Below are 21,664 nucleotides of genomic sequence, written 5' to 3' on the forward strand. Positions count from 1 at the left end.
AGAAAAAAAATCTTTGCAAGATGCTGCACACACAGATGCTGTACAGACACAAAAGATCAGTATCTGCAAAAGATCTGTTACTGCTAAAAATCCATTCCTGCAAAATGCAATGATAGTCTATGAGATCTGCAGATCATCATACACACATGATTTAACTGACATTCATCTGCAGATCAGATCCACCAGGATGGATTTTCAGATCTGCAGATGATTGCTTGATCTGCAGATGAATGTCAGTTAAATCATGTGTGTATGATGATCTGCAGATCTCATAGACTATCATTGCATTTTGCAGGAATGGATTTTTGGCAGGAACAGATCTTTTGCAGATACTGATCTTTTGTGTCTGTACAGCATCTGTGTGTGCAGCATCTTGCAAAGATTTTTTTCTGATGTGGAGTTCAGCTCCATAGAAAAGACTGTGTAGAGTATGGTTTTCATACTACATGAAGGGTGGTAAGATTGGTCTGTGATCTTTCATTTTCCAAAGACTATGGTCTGATGTGTGTATGAGCCTTAAGAGGCGCCACAGGGCCCACAACCTCCCCAACACATTAATATCTAGTTATCTGGTTAGCAGTCACTGCCATGCATCCCCTTTTCTTATTTATTTCTGCTTCATACACAATTAGGAATGACAGCTGAATTAATTGTGCGCCCCCTCCTTCACTGCACCCTGAGGCTGGAGCCTCTCCAGCCTATGCCTCGGCCCGGCCCTGACTACTGCAGCTAGGGATCAAGTAGGGCTGCCAAGCAACTGGTATTGTTTAAAAGGAAATAAATATGGCAGCCTCCATATCCATCTCAATTCAGTTGTCCTTTAATGAGGTTTCTCGGTAACTGCTTTCACTGACTGTTTTAATGAATTGCTCTGGTGATAGCTGACTTATTATGAAAACTAGCTGTGATTCTAGGATTGGCCAGCAGAGGGCGACATGTGACCTGCCTTGAGTCTGTGATTACACTTCCACTTGGATCATCTCAGAGTGCAGAGCTGTACATTGTAATAAGTTACTAATAATAACACCCATACTACTTATATGTGGGAACAACATTCTGTAACTCTGTCATCCTTAGTTTATGTTGTCGTGGCGGTCTGTTTGGCTCGCTGGCACTCTATTGATAATGCATAGACTACTATTGATAATGCATAGAGTATCTCGCACTAGTACACCTCACACATTTGTGTATCGGTAACCATACATGTTGCAATGATGGGCAGATTTGACTAAGAGAATCTGATTAGAGAGCGATCGTTCGGCTGCCCGTACACCGCAGGCCAATTCCAAACCACTTCTTTTTAGCATTTTTTGTTTTGTTTTTTTACAAAGCAATCAGTCTTTGTAGAATTGTCAAGCAGATATTGAGTTTACATGACCTGTAGATCATGACATTCCGTTCTGTGTATACTTTAATTAGCATCCATGAGGTCAACTTACTGATCATTCTCAGCAGGAAAAAGCAGACTGGCAGATCACCTGGGTTTATGTTACTTAAAGGACACCTTTGAAGGGAACCTTAAAGATACCCAGAGATGAAACAAAGTAAAGCTTTGATACTTACCCGGGGCTTCCTCCTGCCCCATAAACTCGTCAAAGTCCCACGCCGTCCTCCTGCGGTCTGCCATTCAGCCGCGGTGAGCCCCAGTAACAGGTTCAGTCGATGCACAAGCAGAACTCCTACACATGCACAGTAGACCTGGACAAACGTCACTGAGCCTGTTACTGTGACTCACCGGGGCTGAACGATAGACCGTGGGAAGACGGCGTGGGACTTAGACGTGTTTATGGGGTGGGAGGAAGCCCCTGGTAAGTATCAAAACTTTACATTATTTCATTTTTGGCTAACTTTAACTAAGAGGGGATATGGATGTTTCCTGTTAAACAATACCAGTTGCCTTGCAGTCCTGCTGATCTCTTTGGCTGGAGTAGTGGCTGAATCACACACCTGAAACAAGCATGCAGCTAATCCAGTCTGACTTCAGTCAGAGCACCTGACCTGCATGCTTGTTGAGGGGCTGTGGCTAAAAGTATTACAGACACAGATCTAGCAGGAGAGTCAGGCAACTGGTATTTTAAAAGGAAAAAAAAACATATCTCTCTCAGTTTAGGTATATGGAGGTTGCCAAATTTATTTCCTTTTAAGCAATGCCAGTTGCCTGGCTGTCATGCCGATCCTCTGCCTCTAATATTTTTAGCCATATACTCTGAACAAGCATGCAGCAGTTCAGGTGTTTCTGACATTTGAGAAGATCTGACCAGATTAGCTGCATTATTGTTTCTTTTGTTGTTCAGACACTACTGTAGCCAAATAAATCAGCAGGCAACTGATATTGTTTTAAAAGGTAATTAAATATGGCAACTTCCATATTCTTCTCACTACAACTGTCCTTTAATGAGGTTTCTTGGGAACAACTTTCCACTGACTGTTTTGCAATATTGCTCTGGTGATAGCTGCCTTTATTATGAAAACTAGCTGTGATTCTGGGATAGGCCAGCAGAGGGCGACATGTGACCTGCCTTCAGTGTGTTATCACTCTTCCACTTGCATCATCAGATAACTACAGAGCTGTACATTGTAAAAGTTACTTTTAATAACATCTATACTACCGGTATGTAGGAACAGCCTTCCAGCATTCTGTAACTCTGCCATCCTTAGTTTATGTTGTCGTGGTGGTCTGTATGCTTGGCTGGCACTCTGACAATCCAACAGACTACAGTAACTCACACCAGTACACTCCTCACAACTCTGTAAATATGTTATTATATCTTTTCATGGGGTAACACTGAAGATATGACTCTATGATATAATGTAAAGCAGTCAGGGTACAGCTTGTATGAAAGTGTAAATTTCCTGTCCCATAAAAACAACTAAACACTCAGCCCTTAAAGAGACTCTGAAGCCAGTGTGATAGCATTTGATTAGTGTAAAACACCTTACATAGTGCTAAAACGCCCCTATCCCACGGCAAAACGAGGGGTCTATACCCCCCAAATCCCCCCTTCTAGGTCTGTGGAGCGTTTCCTGCTTGAGGCAGAGCTTAGGTCTCTCTTCGCCCCTCTCACTCTTTCTATAGAGGGGCGGGGGAGAGGCGGAGATCCGCGGCTGATTGATGCGCATGGAGGCAGAGCTGCAGCTCATAGCTCTGCCTCCCTGGGCAGCAAAATCCACGACCAAGAAAGTTGTGGCTTTTGCAGGGGATTTGGTGAGTAAAGAACCCTCGTTTTGCCGCGGGATAGCAGCGTTTTAGCACTATGTAAGGTGCTTTACACTAATCAAATGCTATCTCACTGGCTTCAGAGTCTCTTTAATGTCTAAACCGCTGGCAACAAAAGTGAGTACACCCCATAAGTGAAGAATGTCAAAATTCTGCCCACTCAGACACTTTCCCTCCCTGGGGCCATGTGACTGGTTAGTGCTACAAGGTCTCAGGTGTGAATGTGGAACAGGTGAGTTATATTTGGTGTTACAGCTCTCACACTCTCATACTGGTCGCTGGAAGTTCAGCATGGCTCCTCATGGCAGAGAACTGTCTGCGAGATCTTAAAGGGAACCTAAACTGAGAAGGATATGTATTTTTCCTTTTAAAATAATACCAGTTGCCTGACTCTCCTGCTGATCCTGTGTCTCTAATACTTTTTAGCCACAGCCCCTCAACAAGCATGCAGATCAGGTGCTCTGACTGAAGTCAGACTGGATTAGCTGCATGCTTGTTTCAGGTGTGTGATTCAGTCACTACTGCAGCCAAAGAGATCAGCAGGACTGCCAGGCAACTGGTATTGATTAAAGGGAATGTCCAAGCAAAATAAAAAAATGAGTTTCACTTACCTGGGGCTTCTACCAGCCCCATGCAGCCATCCTGTGCCCTCGTAGTCACTCACTGCTGCTCCAGTCCCCCGCTGGCAGCTTGCCGACCTCGGAGGTCGGCGGGCCGCATTGCGTACGTTTTTACGCATTCCCGCTAGTGCAGGAACATTAACACATACATTTTTACGCATTACTGGTTCAATGCGTAAAAATGTACGCATTAAACCAGTAACGCGTAAAAATGTATGTGTTAATGTTCCTGCACTAGCGGGAATGCGTAAAAACGTATGCAATGCGCCCCCCGACCTCCGAGGTCGGCAAGCTGCCAGCGGGGGACTGGAGCAGCAGTGAGTGACTACGAGGGCACAGGATGGCTGCATGGGGCTGGTAGAAGCCCCAGGTAAGTGAAACTCATTTTTTTATTTTGCTTGAACCTTCCCTTTAAAAGGAAACATCCATATCCCTCTCCGTTAAGGTTCCCTTTAAAAAAAAAGAGTTGTTGCTGTACATAAAGGTGGCCTAGACTATAAGAATATTGCTCATACCCTGGAACTGAGCTGCAGCATGGTGGCCAAGACCATACAGCAGTTTAATAGGACAGGTTCCACTCATTTGAGTGCTAGCAGTATTGCTGCAGAGGCTGATGGGATGGGGGTCAGCCTGTCTATGCTCAGACCATACGCCACTCACTGCATTCAATTGGTCTAGTGCGTTGCGTGGTGCTGTTGGTTGCTGAGCCCTATCCCTGTCGTTAGTATGTTGGGTGGTACGATGGGTTGCTGAGCCCTGTCCACATTTTGGTTAGTATGTTGTGCGGTACGGTTAGTTGCTGGGCCCTTTCCATGTCTTGGTTAGTATATTGCTTGGTAATATTGTCTGCTGAACCCTGCTCATGTCTTGGTTAATATGTTGTGTGGTACTACTAGTTGCTGAGCCCTGTCTATGTCTTGATTAGTACAGTGGTTTGCAAAAGTATTCGGCCCCCTTGAAGTTTTCCACATTTTGTCATATTACTGCCACAAACATGAATCAATTTTATTGGAATTCCGCATGAAAGACCAATACAAAGCGGTGTACACATGAGAAGTGGAACAAATGATTCCAAACATTTTTAAAAAAAAAAAAACTGCAAAGTAGGGTGTGCGTAATTATTCAGCCCCTTTGGTCTGAGTGCAGTCAGTTGCCCATACATTGCCTGATGAGTGCTAATGACTAAATAGAGTGCACCTGTGTGTAATCTAATGTCAGTACAAATACAGCTGCTCTGTGACGGCCTCAGAGGTTGTCTAAGGCCCTGTTCAGACTATGCGCGTTTGCAGAACGCGTAGAGATGCAAAGAAAACGCAAGTTGAATAACACATGCGTTTGCATGCGTCTTTCTTGCGTTCTAATGCGTTTTCTATTGCGTTTTTCACACAGGAAACAGATAAGAATTATGGGAAACGCAGAGGGAAACGTACGCAAAAAACGCAATACTACGCGTTTTTGATACACGTCTATAGACTTTCATTGCGTCCGTTTCTGTGCGTACCGCACAGAACTGCATGCAGCATTGTGGACGAGAAACGTATGCGTCTCATACGCATACATGTGAACTAGCCCATTGAAAAACATTACTAGCTGTTTCTATGCGGAAACTCGGCCCAAATGCGTTCTCTAAAAACTGCTAGGAACGCTCATAGTCTGAACGGGGCCTAAGAGTATATTGGGAGCAACAACACCATGAAGTTCAAAGAACACACCAGACAGGTCAGGGATAAAGTTATTGAGAAATTGAAAGCAGGCTTGGGCTACAAAACGATTTCCAAAGCCTTGAACATCCCACGGAGCACTGTTCAAGCGATCATTCAGAAATGGAAGGAGTATGGCACAACTGTAAACCTACCAAGACAAGGCCATCCACCTAAACTCACAGGCCGAACAAGGAGAGCGCTAATGAGAAATGCAGTCAAAAGGCCCATGGTGACTCCGGACGAGCTGCTGAGATCTACAGCCCAGGGATCTGTCCTTAGGACAACTATTAGTCGTGCACTGCACAAAGTTGGTCTTTATGGAAGAGTGGCAAGAAGAAAGCCATTGTTAACAGAAAAGCATAAGAAGTCCCGTTTGCAGTTTGCCACAAGCCATGTGGGGGACACGGCAAACGTGTGGAAGACGGTGCTCTAGTCAGATGAGACCAAAATGGAACGTTTTGGCCAAAATGCAAAACGCTATGTGTGGTGGAAAACTAACACTGCACATCACTCTGAACACACCATCCCCACTGTCAAATATGGTGGTGGCAGCATCATTCTCTGGGGGTGCTTCACTTCAGCAGGGACAGGGAAGCTGGTCAGAGTTGATGGGAAGATGGATGGAGCCAAATACAGGGCAATCTTGGAAGAAAACCTCTTGGAGTCTGCAAAAGACTTGAGACTGGGGCGGAGGTTCACCTTCCAGCAGGACAACGACCCTAAACATAAAGCCAGGGCAACAATGGAATGGTTTAAAACAAAACATATCCATGTGTTAGAATGGCCCAGTCAGAGTCCAGATCTAAATCCAATCGAGAATCTGTGGCAAGATCTGAAAACTGCTTTTCACAAACGCTGTTCATCTAATCTGACTGAGCTGGAGCTGTTTTGCAAAGAAGAATGGGCAAGGATTTCAGTCTCTAGATGTAAAAAGCTGGTAGAGACATAACCTAAAAGACTGTCAGCTGTAATTTCAGCAAAAGGTGGTTCTACAAAGTATTGAATCAGGGGGCCGAATAATTACACACACCCCACTTTGCAGTTTTTTGTTTTTTTAATTTTTGGAATCATGTATGATTTTCGTTCCACTTCTCACGTATACACCACTTTGTATTGGTCTTTCACGTGGAATTCCAATACAATTGATTTATGTTTGTGGCAGTAATGTGACAAAATGTGGAAAACTTCACAGGGGCCGAATACTTTTGCAAACCACTGTATGTTGCAAGGTAATATTGGTTGCTGAGCCCTGTCCATATCTTGATTAGCATGTTGCAAGGTAATATTGTTCACTTAGCCCTGTCCATGTCTTGGTTAGTACATAGTGTGGTGCTATTGGTTGCTGAGCCCTGTCCATGTCTTGGTTAGTACATTGTGTGGTGCTATTGGTTGCTGAGCACTGTCCATGCCTTGGTTAGTATGTTGCATGGTAATATTGGTTGCTGAGCCCTGGCCATGCCTTGGTTAGTATGTTGCATGGTAATATTGGTTGCTGAGCCCTGTCCATGTCTTGGTTAGTATGTTGCATGGTAATATTGGTTGCTGAGCCCTGTCCATGCCTTGGTTAGTACATTGTGTGGTGCTATTGGTTGCTGAGCCCTGTCCATGTCTTGGTTAGTACATTGTGTGGTGCTATTGGTTGCTGAGCCCTGTCCATGTCTTGGTTAGTACATTGTGTGGTGCTATTGGTTGCTGAGCCCTGTCCATGTCTTGGTTAGTACATTGTGTGGTGCTATTGGTTGCTGAGCCCTGTCCATGTCTTGGTTAGTACATTGTGTGGTGCTATTGGTTGCTGAGCCCTGTCCATGCCTTGGTTAGTATGTTGCATGGTAATATTGGTTGCTGAGCCCTGTCCATGCCTTGGTTAGTATGTTACATGGTAATATTGGTTGCTGAGCCCTGTCCATGCCTTGGTTAGTATGTTGTGTGGTACTATTGGTTGCTGAGCCCTGTCCATGCCTTGGTTAGTACATTGTGTGGTACTATTGGTTGCTGAGCCCTGTCCATGTCTTGGTTAGTACATTGTGTGGTGCTATTGGTTGCTGAGCCCTGTCCATGTCTTGGTTAGTACATTGTGTGGTGCTATTGGTTGCTGAGCCCTGTCCATGCCTTGGTTAGTATGTTGCATGGTAATATTGGTTGCTGAGCCCTGTCCATGCCTTGGTTAGTATGTTACATGGTAATATTGGTTGCTGAGCCCTGTCCATGCCTTGGTTAGTATGTTACATGGTAATATTGGTTGCTGAGCCCTGTCCATGCCTTGGTTAGTATGTTACATGGTAATATTGGTTGCTGAGCCCTGTCCATGCCTTGGTTAGTATGTTACATGGTAATATTGGTTGCTGAGCCCTGTCCATGCCTTGGTTAGTATGTTGCATGGTAATATTGGTTGCTGAGCCCTGTCCATGCCTTGGTTAGTATGTTGCATGGTAATATTGGTTGCTGAGCCCTGTCCATGCCTTGGTTAGTATGTTACATGGTAATATTGGTTGCTGAGCCCTGTCCATGCCTTGGTTAGTATGTTGCATGGTAATATTGGTTGCTGAGCCCTGTCTATGCCTTGGTTAGTATGTTGCATGGTAATATTGGTTGCTGAGCCCTGTCCATGCCTTGGTTAGTATGTTGCATGGTAATATTGGTTGCTGAGCCCTGTCCATGCCTTGGTTAGTATGTTGCATGGTAATATTGGTTGCTGAGCCCTGTCTATGCCTTGGTTAGTATGTTGCATGGTAATATTGGTTGCTGAGCCCTGTCCATGCCTTGGTTAGTATGTTGCATGGTAATATTGGTTGCTGAGCCCTGTCCATGCCTTGGTTAGTATGTTGCATGGTAATATTGGTTGCTGAGCCCTGTCCATGCCTTGGTTAGTATGTTGCATGGTAATATTGGTTGCTGAGCCCTGTCCATGCCTTGGTTAGTATGTTACATGGTAATATTGGTTGCTGAGCCCTGTCCATGCCTTGGTTAGTATGTTGCATGGTAATATTGGTTGCTGAGCCCTGTCTATGCCTTGGTTAGTATGTTGCATGGTAATATTGGTTGCTGAGCCCTGTCCATGCCTTGGTTAGTATGTTGCATGGTAATATTGGTTGCTGAGCCCTGTCCATGCCTTGGTTAGTATGTTGCATGGTAATATTGGTTGCTGAGCCCTGTCTATGCCTTGGTTAGTATGTTGCATGGTAATATTGGTTGCTGAGCCCTGTCCATGCCTTGGTTAGTATGTTGCATGGTAATATTGAATGCTGAGCCCTGTCCATGCCTTGGTTAGTATGTTGCATGGTAATATTGGTTGCTGAGCCCTGTCCATGCCTTGGTTAGTATGTTGCATGGTAATATTGGTTGCTGAGCCCTGGCCATGTCTTGGTTAGTATGTTGCATGGTAATATTGGTTTCTGAGCCCTGGCCATGCCTTGGTTAGTATGCTGCGTGGTAATATTGGTTGCTGAGCCCTGTCCATGTCTTGGTTAGTACATTGTGTGGTGCTATTGGTTGCTGAGCCCTGTCCATATCTTGGTTAGTACATTGTGTGGTGCTATTGGTTGCTGAGCCCTGTCCATGTCTTGGTTAGTACATAGTGTGGTGCTATTGGTTGCTGAGACCTGTCCATGTCTTGGTTAGTACATTGTGTGGTACTATTGGTTGCTGAGCCCTGTCCATGTCTTGGTTAGTACATAGTGTGGTGCTATTGGTTGCTGAGCCCTGTCCATGTCTTGGTTAGTACATTGTGTGGTACTATTGGTTGCTGAGCCCTGTCCATGTCTTGGTTAGTACATAGTGTGGTGCTATTGGTTGCTGAGCCCTGGCCATGCCTTGGTTAGTATGTTGCATGGTAATATTGGTTGCTGAGCCCTGGCCATGCCTTGGTTAGTATGTTGCATGGTAATATTGGTTGCTGAGCCCTGTCCATGCCTTGGTTAGTATGTTGCATGGTAATATTGGTTGCTGAGCCCTGGCCATGCCTTGGTTAGTATGTTGCATGGTAATATTGGTTGCTGAGCCCTGTCCATGTCTTGGTTAGTACTTTGTGTAGTGCTATTGGTTGCTGAGCCCTGTCCATGTCTTGGTTAGTACATTGTGTGGTGCTATTGGTTGCTGAGCCCTGTCCATGTCTTGGTTAGTACATTGTGTGGTGCTATTGGTTGCTGAGTCCTGTCCATGTCTTGGTTAGTACATTGTGTGGTGCTATTGGTTGCTGAGCCCTGTCCATGTCTTGGTTAGTACATAGTGTGGTGCTATTGGTTGCTGAGCCCTGTCCATGTCTTGGTTAGTACATTGTGTGGTGCTATTGGTTGCTGAGCACTGTCCATGCCTTGGTTAGTATGTTGCATGGTAATATTGGTTGCTGAGCCCTGTCCATGCCTTGGTAAGTATGTTGCATGGTAATATTGGTTGCTGAGCCCTGTCCATGTCTTGGTTAGTACATTGTGTGGTGCTATTGGTTGCTGAGCCCTGTCCATGCCTTGGTTAGTATGTTGCATGGTAATATTGGTTGCTGAGCCCTGTCCATGCCTTGGTTAGTATGTTACATGGTAATATTGGTTGCTGAGCCCTGTCCATGCCTTGGTTAGTATGTTACATGGTAATATTGGTTGCTGAGCCCTGTCCATGCCTTGGTTAGTATGTTACATGGTAATATTGGTTGCTGAGCCCTGTCCATGCCTTGGTTAGTATGTTGCATGGTAATATTGGTTGCTGAGCCCTGTCCATGCCTTGGTTAGTATGTTGCATGGTAATATTGGTTGCTGAGCCCTGTCTATGCCTTGGTTAGTATGTTACATGGTAATATTGGTTGCTGAGCCCTGTCCATGCCTTGGTTAGTATGTTGCATGGTAATATTGGTTGCTGAGCCCTGTCTATGCCTTGGTTAGTATGTTGCATGGTAATATTGGTTGCTGAGCCCTGTCCATGCCTTGGTTAGTATGTTGCATGGTAATATTGGTTGCTGAGCCCTGTCCATGCCTTGGTTAGTATGTTGCATGGTAATATTGGTTGCTGAGCCCTGTCCATGTCTTGGTTAGTACATAGTGTGGTGCTATTGGTTGCTGAGCCCTGTCCATGTCTTGGTTAGTACATAGTGTGGTGCTATTGGTTGCTGAGCCCTGTCCATGTCTTGGTTAGTACATTGTGTGGTGCTATTGGTTGCTGAGCACTGTCCATGCCTTGGTTAGTATGTTGCATGGTAATATTGGTTGCTGAGCCCTGTCCATGCCTTGGTAAGTATGTTGCATGGTAATATTGGTTGCTGAGCCCTGTCCATGTCTTGGTTAGTACATTGTGTGGTGCTATTGGTTGCTGAGCCCTGTCCATGCCTTGGTTAGTATGTTGCATGGTAATATTGGTTGCTGAGCCCTGTCCATGCCTTGGTTAGTATGTTACATGGTAATATTGGTTGCTGAGCCCTGTCCATGCCTTGGTTAGTATGTTACATGGTAATATTGGTTGCTGAGCCCTGTCCATGCCTTGGTTAGTATGTTACATGGTAATATTGGTTGCTGAGCCCTGTCCATGCCTTGGTTAGTATGTTGCATGGTAATATTGGTTGCTGAGCCCTGTCCATGCCTTGGTTAGTATGTTGCATGGTAATATTGGTTGCTGAGCCCTGTCCATGCCTTGGTTAGTATGTTGCATGGTAATATTGGTTGCTGAGCCCTGTCCATGCCTTGGTTAGTATGTTGCATGGTAATATTGGTTGCTGAGCCCTGTCTATGCCTTGGTTAGTATGTTGCATGGTAATATTGGTTGCTGAGCCCTGTCCATGCCTTGGTTAGTATGTTGCATGGTAATATTGGTTGCTGAGCCCTGTCCATGCCTTGGTTAGTATGTTGCATGGTAATATTGGTTGCTGAGCCCTGTCCATGCCTTGGTTAGTATGTTGCATGGTAATATTGGTTGCTGAGCCCTGTCCATGTCTTGGTTAGTATGTTGCATGGTAATATTGGTTTCTGAGCCCTGGCCATGCCTTGGTTAGTATGCTGCGTGGTAATATTGGTTGCTGAGCCCTGTCCATGTCTTGGTTAGTACATTGTGTGGTGCTATTGGTTGCTGAGCCCTGTCCATATCTTGGTTAGTACATTGTGTGGTGCTATTGGTTGCTGAGCCCTGTCCATGTCTTGGTTAGTACATAGTGTGGTGCTATTGGTTGCTGAGCCCTGTCCATGTCTTGGTTAGAATGTTGCAAGGTAATATTGTTCGCTGAGACCTGTCCATGTCTTGGTTAGTACATTGTGTGGTGCTATTGGTTGCTGAGCCCTGTCCATGTCTTGGTTAGTACATTGGGTGGTGCTATCCGTTGCTGAGCCCTGTCCATGTCTTGGTTAGTACATTGTGTGGTGCTATTGGTTGCTGAGCCCTGTCCATGCCTTGGTTAGAATGTTGAAAGGTAATATTGTTCGCTGAGCCCTGTCCATGTTTTGGTTCATGCACTCATACATGCCTTCTTTAAATTTGAGGGTCTTTTTATCCAGCAAAGCTACAGTACGCTCATGCATTTTGGGGCAGTTGCCTTGACATAAGCAGGTTCTGTTCACTAAACGCTGAGTCCTGAGGCTTGTTTGAAAGCTGAGCTCATACTTGCCTATGTGGGGTCTCCACCAGACAGGTGGTCGCCCACACCACTGCCAGGCCTTAAAGAGACACTGAAGTGGAAAAAAAATTATGATATTATGATTTGTATGTGTAGCACAGCTAAGAAATAAAACATTGAGATCAGATACATCAGTGTAATTTTTTCCAGTACAGGAAGAGTTAAGAAACTACAGTTTTTATCTCTATGCAAAAAAGCTATTAATCTCTACGACTTTCAAAGTAGTGGAGAGGGCTGTCTTCTGACTTTTATCATCTCAACTATAAGTGAACCGTTTTCTTTTTCTCTGCTAGAGGAGAGGTCATTAGTTCACAGACTGCTCTGAAAGAATCATTTTGAATGCTGAGTGTTGTGTAATCTGCACATATTATAGAATGATGCAATGTTAGAAAACACACTGTATACCTGAAAATAAAAATATGAGAATATTTTCTTTGCTGCTAATCTTCTAGTAATTATTCATAGTACACAACCAATTCATTATATCATATTTTTTTTTCACTTCAGTGTCTCTTTAAAGCAGATTGTTTACCTGGGTTGTCAGCTTGTAAGGGCTCTCCTCTTTTGTTTCTTGTCTTTACATGAGTACATTGTAGGTCCCACTTCTGTATATGTGAATGCAATTACTTTCATTTTATTGTACAAATGTTTTCCAATATTTATTTATTTATTTTTGTACAAATCTATGGGCTTGTTTTACTAGAGCATAAAATCATAGCCTTTAATTTATGAGAAGAAAACCGTGGTCAAGCATGTATATCACATAAGTGTGGGATGTAGGCTGGATGTCCGTATTGGATGGCCGTCATTGATTATATTCCCTTTATTCTCTTGTAGATTCATCACACGCCCTGATGTGAAGCAGAAGAGGATGGCTGATTTCCTAGACTGGTGTCTTCTCACATTATCTAAAGCTTCGGACCTGACCATGGATGGCAGGAATGCCATGGATGGGATTCTGCAGGCCTTGGTATGTAGCAGCCATGTGTGTTTATCATCCTCTGTTCTGATATCTGTGTATGTGGAGGGAAATTCTAATCGTAGTTCCACTAATAGAGTGCAGGTGGTAACACTAGATCTACTGAGCCATCAGGGTTGCCACCTCTGCATTTCCCACAATCCTTTGTTATAATGCTGCTGCTGCGTATTCGCCTCTCCTGCTGGAGGATAGATCTGCTGAACCATCATGGCTGCCACCTCTGCAGTATTTCCCACAATCCTTTGTTATAATTATGTAGCTGCTGCGTACTCACCTCTCCTGCTGGATGATACATCTGCTGAGCCATCATGGCTGCCACCTCTGCAGTATTTCCCACAATCCTTTGTTATAATTATGTAGCTGCTGCTGTGTACTCACCTCTCCTACTGGAGGATACATCTGCTGAGCCGTCATGGCTGCCACCTCTGCAGTATTTCCCACAATCCTTTGTTATACTGTAATGTAGCTGCTGCTGTATACTCACCTCTCCTGCTGGAGGATACATCTGCTGAGCCATCATGGCTGCCACCTCTGCGGTATTTCCCACAATCCTTTCTTATAATTATGTAGCTGCTGCTGTGTACTCCCCTCTCCTGCTGGAGGATACATCTGCTGAGACATCATGGCTGCCACCTCTGCAGTATTTCCCACAATCCTTTGTTATTATTATGTAGCTGCAGCTGTATACTCACCTCTCCTGCTGGATGATACATCTGCTGAGCCATCATGGCTGCCACCTCTGCAGTATTTCCCACAATCCTTTGTTATAATTATGTAGCTGCTGCTGTGTACTCACCTCTCCTACTGGAGGATACATCTGCTGAGCCGTCATGGCTGCCACCTCTGCAGTATTTCCCACAATCCTTTGTTATACTGTAATGTAGCTGCTGCTGTATACTCACCTCTCCTGCTGGAGGATACATCTGCTGAGCCATCATGGCTGCCACCTCTGCGGTATTTCCCACAATCCTTTCTTATAATTATGTAGCTGCTGCTGTGTACTCCCCTCTCCTGCTGGAGGATACATCTGCTGAGACATCATGGCTGCCACCTCTGCAGTATTTCCCACAATCCTTTGTTATTATTATGTAGCTGCTGCTGTATACTCACCTCTCCTGCTGGAGGATACATCTGCTGAGCCATCATGGCTGCCACCTCTGCGGTATTTCCCACAATCCTTTCTTATAATTATGTAGCTGCTGCTGTGTACTCCCCTCTCCTGCTGGAGGATACATCTGCTGAGACATCATGGCTGCTAATTCTGCAGTATTTCCCACAATCATTTGTTATAATTATGTAGCTGCTGCTGTGTACTCACCTCTCTTGCTGGAGGATACATCTGCTGAGACATCATGGCTGCCACCTCTGCAGTATTTCCCACAATCCTTTGTTATAATTGTGCAGCTCCTCCTGTATACTCACCTCTCCTGCTGGAGGATACATCTGCTGAGACATCATGGCTGCCACCTCTGCGGTATTTCCCACAATCCTTTGTTATAATTATGTAGCTGCTGCTGTATACTCACCTCTCCTGCTGGAGGATACATCTGCTGAGACATCATGGCTGCCACCTCTGCAGTATTTCCCACAATCCTTTGTTATAATTACTGTATGTAGCTGCTGCTGTATACTCCCCTCTCCTGCTGGAGGATACATCTGCTGAGCCGTCATGGCTGCCACCTCTGCGGTATTTCCCACAATCCTTTGTTATAATCATGCAGCTGCTGTGTACTCACCTCTCCTGCTGGAGGATACACCTTTCTGAGCCATCATGGCACCACCTCACCCCTTTTCTCATGATTCCCTGTAATTGTACTCTTTACTGCTATGTCAGAATGGAAGGTCTGCTATACTATATTCGTAACAAAAGTTGTTTGCCTTCTTAAAACAGAAGGTATTTGCGATAATTCAGGTTGAAGTCAGCATATGATGTCTCCCAAGACGCATCACTGCTGAATATACAAAATATCCTTTGTCCCTGTAAGATAGCCACACCTCCAGAACCACTAGAATGCAATGATGTGTCAGCTTGTTAATTGCACAAAGCCACTATAATCCAACCTGCATACAGACTGTTTCAGATTATTCATGTTTCCTAGATTTTATGGTGACGTTCTGCTGGTGGTGTGATGCTACATTATTCCCCATAGAGGGCACTATTGTATTGTCATTCTCTGTAGTAAGCAGTAATGGAAGAATGAAGTGCATCATTATCTTGTTTTCTTTGGAGCAGTGTTGTGAATTAGAGAACTGTTGTTTGTCAGCTCTGCAGACTGAGGTGTGAAATGAAGAGTTTAGTGCTGATGTCTCTCACCAGATTACAGAACTGGCCTTTAGTTATCCAGAACCTTGGTTGGTTGTGGTGTTTTGTTTGGCATTGTGTGCAGATTTTTGTACCTCTCATGTTCTGCAAGCTTTTAAATGGGACAATCTATTTTAGGTTCATGTCAGGCTACCTCTAGATAGAATGAGTGGTTGGGATGGCGTTCATTTCTCTTGAGAGAACGACAAGTTACAGTGCCAAATACTCCTGAGGAAAGAATGGCAGGTTAGCGTGCCATATACTTCTGAGGAAAGAATGGCAGGTTAGCGTGCCATATACTTCTGAGGAAAGAATGGCGGGTTAGCGTGCCATATACTTCTAAGGAAAGAATGGCAAGTTAGCGTGCCATATACTTGTGAGGAAAGAATGGCAGGTTACAGTGCCATATACTTGTGAGGAAAGAATGGCAGGTTAGCGTGCCATATACTTGTGAGGAAAGAATGGCAGGTTACAGTGCCATATACTTGTGAGGAAAGAATGGCAGGTTATCGTGCCATATACTTCTGAGGAAAGAATGGCAGGTTACAGTGCCATATACTTGTGAGGAAAGAATGGCAGGTTATCGTGCCATATACTTCTAAGGAAAGAATGGCAGGTTATCGTGCCATATACTTCTAAGGAAAGAATGGCAAGTTAGCGTGCCATATACTCCTGAGGAAAGAATGGCAGGTTAGCGTGCCATATACTTGTGAGGAAAGAATGGCAGGTTATCGTGCCATATACTTCTAAGGAAAGAATGGCAGGTTAGCGTGCCATATACTTCTGAGGAAAGAATGGCAGGTTAGTGTGCCATATACTTCTAAGGAAAGAATGGCAGGTTAGAGTGCCATATACTCCTGAGGAAAGAATGACAGGTTAGCGTGCCATATACTCCTGAGGAAAGAATGGCAGGTTAGCGTGCCATATACTCCTGAGGAAAGAATGGCAGGTTACAGTGCCATATACTGCTGCGGAAAGAATGGCAGGTTACAGTGCCATATACTTCTGAGGAAAGAATGGCAGGTTAGAGTGCCATATACTTCTGAGGAAAGAATGGCAGGTTAGAGTGCCATTTACTTCTGAGGAAAGAATGGCAGGTTAGAGTGCCATATACTTCTAAGGAAAGAATGGCAGGTTAGCGTGCCATATACTTTTAAGGAAAGAATGGCAGGTTAGCGTGCTATGTACTTCTGAGGAAAGAATGGCAGGTTAGTGTGCCATATATTTCTGAGGAAAGAATGGTGGGTTAGTGCCATATACTTCTGAGGAAAGATTGCCTAGCTAGTGTGCCATATACTTCTGAGGAAAGTATAATTAAGTTTTACTATTTTTCGTGATAGTGGTCCTTTTGTCTTGCCCATTTTGACATTAACTTCTGTGATAACTACGTCGTCCGAAGCTAGAAGCAACTCTGCGTCACTCTTGTCACTGTTGGACTGGTTTACTTTCTTTTGTTTTGTTTTTTTTATAACTCTTATTGCCAGGAAAAAATAAATTAGACAGCTATACATCATGATGCAAATTGACGCATGGGCTGCTTGCTCAAGGACCGGTTTACTTTCAGATAAGGGGTGTCACTAATTTTGTGGCCAGTTGGTGTATAGCTGTGCAGTCATTGGTGAGTATTGTATGATGCCTCCGCTTCCATGTGTGATCAGTGCTTGCATCATGCAGTAACCTGCCGCTCTGGTTCTTTTACTGCTCCATAATCTGATAATTCCTCCGGAGGGTTTGGCTGATGCGAGTGCTGCTGATTCCACCTGTTCATTAGCTGAAGCGATACTGGCTTAGGTAACACAGAAACCAGCAGGCCTGAGCTGTGCCTCGCAGCAACGTATCTCCCTGAGTGCTCCGCCCCCCTCCTCTGTTGCTGCTGCAGATGTTTGGTTGTTGTAAAGGGAATCACATGGCCGATCTTTATACTGTACTCCATGCCCGGAGAACTTCAGGGATGACAGACTTCTGCCATCCTAACACAGCTCCATAATGTGCCGCTGAGGGGACCCACAATATCTATTTTATATAATTTTTAGAGCCTTGTGTAAAAAACAAATTGTCATCTGATAACTATTTCTTGCCAAATCTTAACCTAGGCTATGCAACATTTTTCTGCATTGTTTTTGGACAAAAAAAGCACTTTTTTTGAAGCAGATTTAATTTTAATATGTGCATATATAATATCTGCACCGGAACGAGGGATACATTTACATCCATAGTTCTGAGATCTGCTCACACCACCCCCACTCCATGGACTAACTGAAACACCCCCCCCCCCCCGCAAAGTAAACTGTCCCATTTAGTTAAAGCTACACAGGGTGCCTCCAGGTATGCAGACAGTGCTAGACCATGCACAGAAAAAAGTATATCTGCCACGCCTCAATATGACAGACCTGCATAGCCGAACCAGACCGACAGCTGAATAATTATAATAGGACCTACCTTACTGTTCCTATAAGAAGGTCTGTGACCCCCTTGTTCTTCTTTTTGCAGCAAGACTGCACATAATGGGCAAAGCCACTTTAAAGAAAACCTGAACTGAACATTAAAAGTAAAAATAAGCATACACAAGTCATACTTACCCTCCATGTAGTCTACTCCTCAGTGTCTTTCTCCTGTCCCGCGTCCTGTTTGTTCACTGTGATCAAGGGAATTTTCCGTCCTCCATTTTGAAAATGGCCATTACCCATAACCGCTTTCTGATCAGCACACAGTTAAACTGTAACATCGCCCACTTGAGCCATAGGGAAACATGGATATTACCTGGTACATCAGTTTTCCTCTCAGCTATAACTGACAGCAACTGATATTTTACTGACAGCAACTGATATATTTCAGATCTGACAAAATATTGTCAGAACTGGAAAAGATTATTGTCAGAAGAAAATGGTGAGCTTCTGAGAGGAGCTGATGGCAAGGTAGCTATGTAATGTTCATCTGAAGTTACCTCATGTGTTTATTTTAAATATTTTTACTCAGTACAGGTTCTCTTTAAGCCCCTTGACCTTGCAGATAGTAAATATTCCCACCTGTAAATGACTTCTTATGCAGTCACTGCAGCGACCCTTTAAGCCATCTGACTGTCTCCCCGGATGGCGTGTTCACCTTGCCTTATGGACTTTCCAAAGATTGGAGATAATGGGATTGTAATTGTCCATAAACAAGTGTGGCCTGTAATTTGGATGATGGCTCTTTGATGATGGGCACGGAGACCCAGCGTTTATCACGCCCCTCATTGAGGCCACTAAAAAAAGCTCTTGATTGATATTAGTCATGCCCAGTTTTGACGATCTTCGGATAGGTGGTTCATTAGCTCGAATTTCTGGTTTTCAGGCTTAAGTAGTAATTGGGGGTAGATAAGCTTCTCTTTGTAGCATATTGACCCTTCCTTCCTTCCCGATATGCCTGGTTACAGGTGGCTTGACAAGTAGCCCTCATGATGTTCCAGCTATGGGGTGACTCTGGCTGTGCTGTGGTTAGGACAGTAACTCTTGTTAAGGTCCAGGTATAAGGCGTTTGTGGCTATGGTGTGGCTTAGGCAGTGGCCCTCGCTTTGGCCCGGGTATCAGGAGGCTGTGGCCATGGTGTGGTCAAGGTACTGGGTTACTCTAAGTGTGGTGAGGCTTTGGCAGCGGCCTTTTTTTCTGTCCCAGGTTTCCGGAGGGTCTGGCCATGGTGTTTTGGCAGCATCCCTTGCTCTAATGCAGGTATCGGGATAATCTTTTGTGGCTTGGGCTGTGGCCCTCAGTGTAGTCCATGTATGCTATGACTTAGGCTATAGCAAGGTTTGAGCAGCGGCCCTTACTCTCATGCAGTTATGGGGTGACTTTGGCTGTGGCGTGGCTTGGGTAGCATCCCTGTCTCTGGTCCAGGTATAAGGTGGCCCTGGCACTCTGGTCCAGGTATGGGGCCAGACTACTGGAGGTAGCAGAGATCGACACACACTTCAGCTAGTTTACTATTAGTACAGACACAGAGTTATAGCTTATACTGTACATACTGGAGGGAGCAGAGATCAGCACACAGCAGATAGTTTACTACCAGTACAGGAACAGAGTAATAGCTTATACTGTACATATTGGAGGTAGCAGATAAAGGAACACACTGCAGCTAGTTTACTATCACTACAGGCACAGAGTAACAGCTTATACTATACATACTGGAGGTAGCAGTGATCAGCACACACTGCAGCTGGTTAACTATCAGTACAGGCAGAGAGTAACCGCTTATACTGTACATACTGGAGGTAGCAGAGATCGGAACACACTGCAGCTAGTTTACTGTGAGTACAGGCAGAGAGTAACAGCTTGTACTGTACATAATGGAAGTAGCAGAAGTCAGCACACCACAGCTAGTTTACTATCCGTACAGGCACAGAGTAACAGCTTATATTGTGTATACACACTGCAGCTAGTTTACAATCAGTACAGGCAAAGAGTAACCGCTTATATTGTACATACTGGAGGTAGCAGAGATCAGCACACACTGCAGCTAGATTACTATCAGTACAGGCAGAGAGTAACCGCTTATACTGTACATACTTGGAGTGACTTTCCACAATGCTAGTATATTGCATTATTGGCCAGGCACACAGTTTAAGCACATTGTATGCTCCAGCATACCGATAGTCAGCATGGACAGCTGGTAACATGAGAGTTTTGAGCAGAGGGGCTCTGGGTAACTGTGCAGTATCTGTGAATGCAGCTCATGCTAGATTTGTTGTTGGAAAAAAAGCCTGTAAAGTGTTGTCACATAAAGCATTAGGTGCTGTGAGAGCGCGTGCGCTGTAACGGAGCTCTGCCCTGTGTAATCACTCTCGGCAGGAGCTGGATGGACTAGTTCTGCTTCTGTAAGCCACACTTAATGCCTTTGTTCTTGTTACACCTACACTGCAGGTCTGCCTTGTGCTCTGCTTGTCTGGGCTTGTAGGACTCCATCCATGACATTTCCCCACCTGTTCTACAACAGGTGTGACACACATTGCAGGTGCATCACCCGCACCTTGTGTGTCTGCTGTGATCCTGACCCACACACCCCACAAGGATCAGAGAACAGACCCTGTGCATCACCCGCACCTTGTGTGTCTGCAGTGATCCTGACCCACACACCCCACAAGGATCAGGGAGCAGACCCTGTGCATCACCCGCACCTTATGTGTCTGCAGTGATCCTGTCCCACACACCCCACAAGGTTCAGAGAACAGACCCTGTGCATCACCCGCACCTTGTGTGTCTGCTGTGATCCTGACCCACACACCCCACAAGGATCAGAGAACAGACCCTGTGCATCACCCGCACCTTATGTGTCTGCAGTGATCCTGACCCACACACCCCACAAGGTTCAGAGAACAGACCCTGTGCATCACCCGCACCTTGTGTGTCTGCTGTGATCCTGACCCACACACCCCACAAGGATCAGAGAACAGACCCTGTGCATCACCCGCACCTTGTGTGTCTGCTGTGATTCTGACCCACACACCCCTCAAGGATCAGGGAACAGACACTGTGCATCACCCATGGCAACCACAGATCGTAACCTACGGCTAGGCTTTCCTTCAACTGTTGATTTTCTACACTTTCTTTCCATGTGAGGCTGTGGATGTTGTAATATGTATGTATAGCTTACCGATAGCCAATCAAAGGCAAGGAACCTGTGAGAAAAATGCCTCCGCTCATTACGTGCATGGGGTATTTAAGCGCAAGAAGAAGCCAAGAGAGCGCTCTCCCTCTGCTAGGCAATGTAGGGGAATATAACAAATATATTTTGCCACTCATTACCTAATTTATGCCATGTAATTATGGTCTATGGCTATGTTCCAGTCAGGTGGTGCAGGTGCTGAGATGGCACCGCTGAGCGTGTATCAAAAAAGGGCGCCTGGAAAAAAGGGCACGGGGTATAGCCGAAATTTTAAGTTATAATGCAAAGCCATATTTTTCTTTTAAGGGGTTGTAAATGAAAATTTAGTGCTAAATAGGTTAAATAAACGGAAATGAAATGGCAAAATACCGTCTATAACAACAAACGAATTCTGAAAAGAAACGTCAAATATCGTCTATAACAAAAACGATATTTACACTTGTATTAAGCATAGCAATGCAATGGTAGGTTTTACAGATATTTACTGTAATTATACCAAACTGTAGGCTCACACAGATCTCCCCCTATCCCTAACCCCTAGACCCCTCTTTGTTTAAATATATATAAATTAATAAATTGTATACATTACATATATTGTGCTGTAACTATACCTAACCTTACTCTCA

The 21,664-nt window shown here is 44.7% G+C and overlaps 1 protein-coding gene across 1 annotated transcript in view; it reads left to right on the forward strand.

Moving 5' to 3' along the window:
• LOC137542290 (tubulin-specific chaperone D-like) overlaps positions 1 to 21,664 on the forward strand; it is a 343,085-nt gene that overhangs the window by 28,602 nt on the left and 292,819 nt on the right. The window contains exon 8 of the mRNA XM_068264095.1: positions 12,961 to 13,093. Within this exon, the coding sequence (XP_068120196.1) occupies positions 12,961 to 13,093 (133 nt within the window). The remainder of the gene's footprint in view (positions 1 to 12,960; positions 13,094 to 21,664) is intronic.

This window comes from Hyperolius riggenbachi, chromosome 12 (assembly GCF_040937935.1).
Source record: "Hyperolius riggenbachi isolate aHypRig1 chromosome 12, aHypRig1.pri, whole genome shotgun sequence".
NCBI classification, from domain to species: Eukaryota; Metazoa; Chordata; class Amphibia; order Anura; family Hyperoliidae; genus Hyperolius; species Hyperolius riggenbachi.